Consider the following 10,515-nt stretch of genomic DNA (forward strand, 5'->3'; position numbering starts at 1 on the left):
TTTTTTACTTATCTAAACGATAGGCCTGATTAATCTGAACTTATCTGATCTTATCTAAACGTATCTGAACTTATTATCCCTTATTACAACTTATTTTAGTTATAAATTAAACTTGGGTAACCCTAATTAATCTTTGTCACAACTTATCTGAACTTATTTTTCCTGAACTTATCTTATATGAACTTATTAATTCTTATCTGAACTTATCTGAACTTATTAACCCTAAAATAAGTAAAAATAAGGTGAACATATGTGTATTTTTATCTTTTTGGATACCAGTAGAAAAGAGAGATTAATCCCTCTCTTGGACTTGCCCAGCTATAATAATTTTCTGCGTATACTATGATAGCTTGATTTGGACATATATACGAGCTTTATATCAAACAATACTCACATAGTTATGTCACTTTGAGAGTGATGGATAGCTCAAGTGGTTAGAGCTTCCCTCCCGATTTCAGGAGATTCTGGGATCGATTCTCACCCTCGCCCTTGTGGCTCTCTAAACACCAAAAAAAATATAGTTATGTCACTTTTATGGAATATACGTAGTATAATTAGTGCATATACGATGACATTTTTCCTAATATATGGCAAGATAACATACATGTATATTTTGAGGATTTTAATTAGAAGGGAAATAAAGGCCTTGTGTGACCAAAAAGAAAAGGGGAGCATTATAATTAACATGAAATTTTTAAGCAATAAAGAATCTGTCACATGTATTTTGCTACAAAAAAAAATGAAAGGGGAGTATTATTTTTACCCAATCATAAAAGCAAGCTTTAATAAAGATTATTAGGCTTCATACGCTAATATCAATTAATATTCCTTTATTAAAATATATATATATATATATATATATATATATATATATATATATATATATATATATATATATATATATATATATATATATATATATATATAATTAATAAACAATGGGCCTGTTAGAATACACCTGATCATGGTCTGGGCCAAGTCTTGGCTAAAAATGGCACATTCTGGGTCAGGCTACCCATTCAACCTCTAAATAACCTGTTTTCATCTATGTTTTGTTATTCAGTTCTAAATAGCTGGCTTTTCTTTTTAAGTTGAGTTAAATTTAACTATAGGTTTTTAAAATTTGGGTTGTGCTTGAAAATTGAGACCAATAAATCTGCCCAAACCGGATATTGAACTACTCGGGTCGCTGTTGATCAGCTCTAGTTAGAGTAACCCTACTTGAAATAGTTTGATCAAGGTAATTCATTATTCGAATTTAAATGTTTTGATTTTGACTTGAATCAAATTTTATTTGTTTGAATTAACTTTAATCCAAAATTCAATTTTTTCCTACCCAATCATATTTTTGTTGTTGTTGTGTTCAATAACTTGTTTGCCAAGTGCTGCTCTTCATTTAACATAGTACATAATGAAAGACATTGGTATATATATCCACTCAAAAAAGCCCATATATATTAGATATTAGCATCATATTCATACAAAAGTCCTAGCTATATGCATATTACTAAACTAAGCAATGGTGCATACATAGCATACTCTTTATTACACTTTCTTCATCTCATTTTCTTCTTCTTCCCTCTTATGTATGTACATGTAACAAACTAATCCGCTGACACTCGTAAATTCGTAATAGTCAAATTAAATTCATCACAATATATATATTTTTTTTTTCTTGAATTTACTCATTGCATCCACAAAAATCACTCAAAACCTCATCCAACAAATCACTTAACACCTCTTCTTCCAATTCAACTCCTAATTCTGTTTTTTCTTCCTCAAACTGGTTCCATTCTCCTAGCTTTCTCATGCACTCTTTTTTCTCCATTAAACTTTCACTTCCTCGTTTAAACCAACAAAATCCCCTACTCGAGTTAGCTTTACTCTTAACAACCTCCATTGGTTGCTCGTCTTCTTCTTCTTCTGAATCTGTTTCGCCGTCATCATGGACACCAGCCAAGTCCTCGAACCATTGGATGCTTTGAAGAAGTCTTTGCTTCGTTCCTACATTCATCCATGAATAAATTTTCGCGATTAGGCTAATGGTAACGATTTTATAACTAGGAAGACATGTTAATTAGAGTGTATTAGAAATGTGCTTACTTTCCATATTAGCCATTTTTTGGTCAAAAGATAAAGGTAACTCTTCTTCTGAGACTTCATCTCTAAATGGAGAGTTAAGAACAGAAATTGGACTTTGTTGCTCTGTTCCTTCTTCACTTCCTATGTTATGTTTATCCTGTAATGACATAAAGATTGCAACATTTTTTGTTACAACATACTCCATAATAATAGATAAAGCAACCTAAGTGGCTAATCTGAAGACACAATTAAACTACCATGTTCTGACTTGACTCGAGTAGATAAGTATTATTATAGATAAGCAACAGATAAAGTCATCATCAAAATATCTGTACAACGTTTAGAATTTATTACAAAATCACACGTCATTATAACTAACATGTTATATCTAGCGAAATCCAAACCCGCAATTAATTACTCATATGTCCTACAAAATTAATTATGAATCATTGTATAGTTAGGGATGGAGTACAAGATATGTAGCATGTTACTTTGCTAAAGGAAGGATCGGATGTAATATAAAATTCCTACAAAAATGTCTGAAACAGTAAGATAGATATAATCTCAACAACTGTATATTATGTTGAACCAGCAAGATAATGTAAGCAGGTCAACTAAGCAACGCGCTAATCCAAAACAAAAGGACAAAGGGTGACCCATGATTGTTTATAAGCTCAATTCCAAACATGTACTGCTTGCTTGACTTATTGTCATGTTACTTTCAATGGCACCCCTTACCCTCAACCACCAGACACTTGCACTCCTTATGCTTCCCAATTTTAAGTCGGGTTAACGTCGCCCTCTCTATTACATCTAATGGATACGGGTTTTTTTTGGGTCATATTCAAGTGGTGAGTTATGTTGGTTTTAATCAAAATTGGATGAAGTCATTTTTAATTTGTAAGACAGTAGTTTATGTTTTCACATCATGTTTAATTTTGGGGTATACCGAGTCAAATTCAATTCTTATTTCGTAATGTCATTAAATTTCAAGTGCAATTTATTAATTATAAGTCAATTTAGTTTCATCATCTAATTAATTAAAAAAGAAAACAAAAATACAAAAGACCTTTGTTTCATGGACCGCAGTTGCATGAGTATAATTGGACATATTGTACAATATTTATGAACCACAAAAGTTTTGGGGAGCAAAAAGTGCACAAAATTTATTACGTAAATTATAATTGTTGTCAATGAGTTGTCTTGGCTTATCTAACTAATAACAAACAATAATTAGTTGGTTCAAATCTCCTCCTCCTTTGCTATAATGTGTGATTTATAATACTTGTTTGCAATTTAGTGACGAACTTACAAATTTTAATCATCAAAGACAAAATAAATAGCATTTCAAAAATACATCAATGCAATTATACCTAATACTTTCTAATTATCATTAATTAAAATAAAAAAAAATACTTTTATAATTAGCCACATTATAATTTGTTACAAGTACCAACCATAAAACTTTGGCAAAAATCAAAAGTAGCATACCATGTGCACATAATTAAAAAGTGGACACCCTCCAAATATGTCAATTTTTCAACCGTATCCTCTAAAAAAAACGAAAGCCAAAAAAAAAAGTGAATAGAAGTCGTTACCTCTTTGGACCCCACTTCAGAATCCGATGCACAATCAACACCAACATCGTCCCAATTTTTACCCTCTTCATCACCGGAATCACCCATACAACACGGTAACTCCTCCTCTTCCACCACCGTCTCCGCCGCGGTAAATTCACTTTCACTCCAACTCATTTCCGATCCATCATTACTATTACTACCACTACTATCACTATTATTATTACTATTACTATTCGTGGGCGCGTCATTGGCGGGCCCCACATCATTATCATCCAACGGCTGATAATGATGGGATTCCACCTCTTCCTCTTCCTCCTCCTCCTCCTCGACGACTCGAAACGATTTCCACCGTAGGATATCCTTGACTCGAACCGTGACCACCATTATCTTACTACTCCTTACCTCACCGGATAATCTAGTATCCGATCTCTTTGCTGGCTTCTTGTTACGCAACCTTTCTAACAACCTCTTAGAAACACTCCTTTGCAACGTTGACGGCGTTGCGAATGATGTGTTGTTGTGGAAGCTCTTAACCGCGGTAAGAAGCTTCTGGAATGAGGTTAACGCTGCTCGTGATCGACTCCGGCTCCTAGGAAGGGTACTAGGCACATCCGCCGATAACGCGGGTTGATTATTACTATTATTATTACTATTACTGTTACTATTACAATCTTGTAAGAAATCTTTGAGCATTCTTCCATTTTTTGTTGCCATTTTTTTTGGGAGGAGATAATGTAAGACTAAGTTAAGGATAAGTGTAGGAAAAAAAGAGAGGGAAATGAAGGGTATGTATAGAGGAGAGAGAAAAAGAAAGAGGGAGGCACTTTCTTTTTCTTTTTTTTTTTTTGATTGTTAATTATTATTTAGGTTTTAATAAAAAAAAAAATGAAATGAAGCATGTAATTTAGTGAAATAGGTAAGAAGATGCTAATTAAGTGATTAACATGGAAAAAGATGATTAGGAAATGACATTTTGGTAGGTGAAGGAAATGTACCTTTGGAATTTAACATGAACAAGGCCACGTGTGGTGTTTGTTCAAAGAATTTACTAATTAAGTGGATGTGATAAGTATCTTGTTAATTAGCTTAATCACTTACATAATTACCTAGGAAAATGACAATCATGTTTTATAAAACTTGATCATGATTAATTATTATAGTGGTGGAGGACCATAATTGTTTCATCAAGTCATCATCGACTAAGTTGATAATTTTTTTTTATAAAATTGTGTCTTAATCGGACATTACTCCCACTATTTATAAAATTATTGATTGGGGTTGATAATTTGTGATTGACTAGAGACATTAATTTGAAATTTTGAACCTTTCTTTGGACGCTCATATATATAGACAATAATATAGTTGAAGGAAACAAATTTGCACTTGAGTTATTCATAATGTACGTGAGGTATAGTAATTGTTGCACAATAGCTACAAGTAAAAGATGTTTTGTCCTAATTTAATATTCAAGACGGTTTGTCACAATTAATACTACTTTGTTGTATTATATGTTACCTTAATTTTGAGGCATACGAAAAAAAAAAAAAAAAAATTCTTTTGAAATTTTGATGAGTGATAATAATTTAACCTCATGAATTAAAGGTTATGGGATCAAATCTCATAAGAGGTTCGTTTGGGAGTGGGAATTTCCTCATCACTCCTTGCTTTTGAAAAAAAAAATGTCATAAAGCTTATATTTTCATTATCGCCAAAAATAAAAATCTTGTACTTTTCCAATATTAGTTCCATTTAGTACATACGTAATGTATGTAATTAAAACTTTTAGGATACTTCATATGTCATATACATCTATCCAAAGCTAACCATTATTATTAATTCAAGTATTGTTGATGACTTAAGCCCTAATTTTTACTATCAAAATCTTGTATGTATTAGGTTAAAAAAAAAAAACAAATGTATAAAATTAAGTTACAACAAAGCTATGATTGTATACAATATTGATTTGAAAATTAAAATGTGAAAAAGACATGGATGCCAAAGAAGTGTGTACGTGGGAATGATATGGGGGAGTAGAACCGTGGATGCTTCTTAGTATTGGAAGCTTGTAATTAAGTATTTACTTTTGTTTTTTTTAGAACTACAAACAAACTTTGTCCATATTATTATTGGCATTTATATATATATTAATTATAAAAACATGTTACTATTTAAGATTTATTTTTTTACAAAAAAAAAAAAAAGTAAAGATAAAAAACTACAAGTTGGTCATAGGATACGTTAATGGACGGAGTATAATGTAACAACAACGTACCAAACAAACAACATAATTAATATTTAATTAACTTTATAATATATGATAGTATTGTATGTTTATTAAGGTCAATGGTGAGGTTCACTTTATGATTTTTTACAAAGTATGGGAATATCGTTATCTTAACTCGAGAGTTTGACGCCTTTCCCCTTGATTAGCAACAGTTATCACTACTGCTCAGATTTTGTCTGATAATATGACGAGTTAATTAAGTTAATTTTAATATAGTTCGCCTATCCACCTATGTACATGTAATTGGTCCACCTCTACTTATGAAGCAATTAAAGATTAATAGTTTTTCGGCGACTCTGGCCTACCTAGTAATCAGTATGTTGTAGGTAAGTTGATTACGTAGTTATTCCCTTTGTTCGTAATTAGTTGTCGTATTGTTGTTATTAGTTGAGTTTTAAATACGAAGATTGAAATGGAGATGAGTAGATTCATGTAAACGAGAAGGTGAGTAAAGTTTGCCATAAACAAATTACTAACAAGCTCACGTGAATTTACTTCATTTTCAACACCAATATCAACTCTTTGTATTTATACGTCCTTCAATTGTCTCAATTTTATTTTCACGTTTTTGTGAGATGCTGCAAGTATATTTTATTTTGTTATATAAAGGAAAAATATAATCATAATTCATAAAAGTATATTATAATTATAAACTCCCTTGATAATGATATGGTTTACAATATTTTGAAATTGAGTAATCAATCAAATTAGAGAATCTTAGTGTGGATAGAAGTTTGTGCAGCGGATGCGTGCAAAACATGCTAGCTCAGGCATTGGAAGCATCTCCTGGTGTTTTGAGTTACACTCCAATCTATGTTTCCATTTCAATTTGCAAATCTTTCAGTGATTTGAATTAGTACATGATTGTATTAATAGACCAATTACATTACCGGTATTATCTTTAGTACTTCATTAATGTTTTCAAACTTCTTGTTTTGCATGAAATGAATAGCAAAAGTAGAGGGATTACTGGCTTTTACTTTGTTTTCAAGTTGTTTGGGTTGGTAAAGTTTGTTTTTGTGGTGTTGGGGTATCGGGTATAAGGGTAATTTGGATATCCCAACCTATTTTACGTGGTTCACTTCAGTGGCGGATCCAGGATTTTCGAACTTATGAGTCACCATCAATAATTGATCACTTGTTTCAATCCAAAAATTATATAAAAATATTTTATTTCACCAAAATGATTTCAATCCAAAAATAGGATATAAAAATACATACTACAAAGCTATTACATTAAACTAACTTTATGATTTTTACTTAAAAACAAGAATTATTTTTTTAAAAAAAAAAGTTTAATAACTTAAGAGACCGGTTATTAAATATAACAGGTCTCTTTAATGAAATATGAAAGCAGCGCAAAAAGTTATTATGGCTGACAAAAAGAGACCTGTTATCTAGATAACAGGTCTCTAATGACGTGGTGTCAATCGCAGAAACAAAGAGACCACCTATATGATATTTTAATAGGCGGTCTCTTTGATGTTAAAAAACTGACAGTGGGGTAATCTCAAATAGGAGCAACAAAGAGACCGCCTATTTGTAATAGGCGGTCTCTTAGTTTTTTTTTTTTTTTTTTTTTTTTTTTTTTTTTTTTTTTTGTGCTGGTGAGTCACGTGACTCACTGTGCACCTTAATAGATCCGCCCCTGGTTCACTTATGATGAGTTAGCAACGTCCATGGACCAGCGAGATGAGAGTCCTCTACAAACAACTGCATATTAACTAACTAAGATAAATATAACAAAGGATTCAATACATTACCTCCAAATCCATAAAACAAAAAAAGATAAAAAAAAAAATAAGCCAAAAGATAGAAAATCGTGATAGTTGTTCGAAGCTCTTATTGAATCAACGCATATGTTAACAATTTGGGCATGTCATCTATTTGTGTTTATCCAAGGGAGAGTGTATGTACTCACGCTTAATTGACTATTGGTAAGTACGAGTGTGCAGTATTATGTGTTGTCCCATATTGAATGATAAACTAAAAAATTCACTTTAATTATAACTCAAGTGAACTACTCTTATGTCAATCGTTACTAGGAAGAAACCTCACTCTGTTTTATGTTAGTTGATTTCTTCTCAAGTGTCTCCTCATTTTTTAATACAGGTGGAATGGATTCGACAAAAGGACATGGAGACCCAAAGATTGGGAGAAGTAGGAAAATGTTTAAATTACCATTGATGTTCAAATATAGCAAATACTTACTACTTCCTCCGTTCTTTTTTACTTAATAACTCGCTTTGACTTTTATTTACACTATTCACTGCTCTTCCTTTGACCATTATTTGTGAATTATATACAAGGAACATATTCATGTGAGATCTTGTTGGAATTGTCTCAACAAGTATTATCACATTTTAGAACTTTTACAATTTTAATTTATAGAGAAATAAAGTTTTTTTTTTTGGTGTTCTACCCGGCCGGTTCACCCTTTGGGCTAATCCGGATTCGGGGATCAGTTATGGGTGGTTAGGTTTCAGTCCCCTCCCGATTGTTGTTGCGGGGGATCGAACACGAGTCCTCCCTACCAAGTGTAGTCCCAATCACCACTACACCAACAACCAATTGGTAGAGAAATAAAGTTATTAATGGTTAAGTTTTCAAAAAAAAAAGTTATTAATGGTTAAAGTTGTGCATCGACAAACGTGATAAAAAACAAGTCAAGTGAAAAATAACGGAGGAAGTATATTTTTTGTAAACTACTCATTATTTATTCATTGCACATTACCACTTACAATTAAATGTGCATTGATCTTATTTTGGCCTTGTTTGGCAATTGGCTGTTAGCTGTCGGCTGGTTTGTATTGGCTTTTTTGTTGGCTATTTGACTTTTTATTAGTCTAAAAACATATTTGGTAAAATTGGTTGTTGATTGTTATAAGTAACTTAGGTAGCCAAAAGCTACTCCAAGTAGTTTTTTTCATTTTGGCTTAAAAGCCAGCTTTTCAGCTGCTCATTTATCAAATACAAATTTTGGATGTTTGACTAAGGCCTTGATTGGCAAATGGCGGTTGGCGGTTGGCTGGTTCACTTGGCTTGTTTGACTAGCTGGAATGTTTGGTTGTTTATAATGGCTTTTGAAATTGGCTGTTTAAGCTGGCTGTTTATAAAAGTGTTTGGTAAATTAATTGTTGGTTGTTTATTAGATAATTTGTGAGCCAACAAGCCAAAAGCCAACAAAAAAGCTACTCAAAATAACTTTTTCATTTTGGCTGAAAAGCCAGCTTTTTCGCTAACTAAAAATCCAATTACCAAACACATTTTTTGGGTGTTTGACCACCTAAAAAAGGCAAAAGCCAAAAGCTAACCAAAAAGCCATTAAAAAGCCAATTACCAAACATGGCCTAAATGAAAAAACCAAAAGCTAAAAGCCAATAAAAAAAAGCCAATGAAAAGTCATTTATCAAACAAGCCCTTTATATATACCTTATTTTCACTCTTTATCCCAGTCTATCCCCAAATATACATTCCCGCAAAATAGATGCTCCTTATATTCCAAAATGACATTGAATCAATAAGCTAATTTTTACCTTCAAATTTCAATTAAACATGCAATTCTTGTTTGTGGGATTACTTGATAAAACATTAATCTTACACACTCACATTATACTCCATAATTAATCAACAATTAACAAATGTAATTGCTATAGGAATGTTAAATTTTGTCAATAATCCAGTTTAACAAGCGTTTTTTTTTATATATATTTACTGATCACAAACTATTGGGTCAGTCAAGTCTGACCAAATAGTTCATACGAAGGTGGAGATGGTGATATGATAAAAATGATGATGACAACAATTGTGGATCTCCTTCTCTCCCTGTAGGCAACGATGACGATGATGACATCAATAGCGATGGAGAGAAGCGAGACCATTCATGTCGGAAGAGAGAGAAAGAGTTTAATTCTCGGATTTTTCGAAAAATACCCAAAAAATCGAATTGTGGATTTTTTATGTGATATATATTGTTGAAATTGTTTGTCCATATGATTGTATATTGAATTGTGACCATTTTAATGACAAATGCATGTATTCTGGTTGAGAAATGAGCAAGTTTTGTTATATCCATGACCTTTAGTACAAGCTCTTCAGTGGAGATTCCGCCATTGTTATACATATCATCAAACAAATTATACATATCCTCCATAAAATAATTTATGTCTTCCAATATCATTTATACATATCATCTATTGGGTATATGATATTATAACAGAATAATATCCTCTATTGGTTATATAATATCATTCTATTGGCTATATGATATCATTTATGCTTGTGTCTATGATACATTTATTAGCTAGTTGATATTCTCTATTGGTTAGATGATATCTTCTACTAGCTAGATAATATCGATATCATATAGCCAGTAGAGGATATCATCCAATTAATATAGTGGTGGGTAGTATGAAGAGGGGGCAAGTTAAGGGGTAATTTTTTTTATTAAAAAAAGGTAAATTTGTAATTTTAGTTTATTTTACGGGTGTTAGTTAGATATTCAAGGGTGACGTTTCTTTTAACATAATCTACAAAATTGTTCATCCTTGAAAAAAGACAGAGGGGAAA

General features: G+C 31.7%; 1 protein-coding gene across 1 annotated transcript; it reads right to left on the minus strand.

The window, feature by feature from the left end:
* Nucleotides 1-1,431: 1,431 nt before the first annotated feature.
* Nucleotides 1,432-4,462, minus strand: LOC145638525 (uncharacterized). Its single transcript, XM_081689505.1, has 3 exons — nucleotides 3,681-4,462; nucleotides 2,104-2,239; nucleotides 1,432-2,004 (listed from the first exon to the last, which is right to left on the minus strand). The coding sequence occupies exons 1-3, from the start codon at nucleotides 4,374-4,376 to the stop codon at nucleotides 1,682-1,684; spliced, it is 1,155 nt and encodes a 384-aa protein (XP_081545631.1). The 5' UTR covers nucleotides 4,377-4,462; the 3' UTR covers nucleotides 1,432-1,681.
* Nucleotides 4,463-10,515: the final 6,053 nt, after the last annotated feature.

This window comes from Chenopodium album, chromosome 7 (genome assembly GCF_948465745.1).
Source record: "Chenopodium album chromosome 7, dcCheAlbu1.1, whole genome shotgun sequence".
Classification (NCBI taxonomy): Eukaryota; Viridiplantae; Streptophyta; class Magnoliopsida; order Caryophyllales; family Amaranthaceae; genus Chenopodium; species Chenopodium album.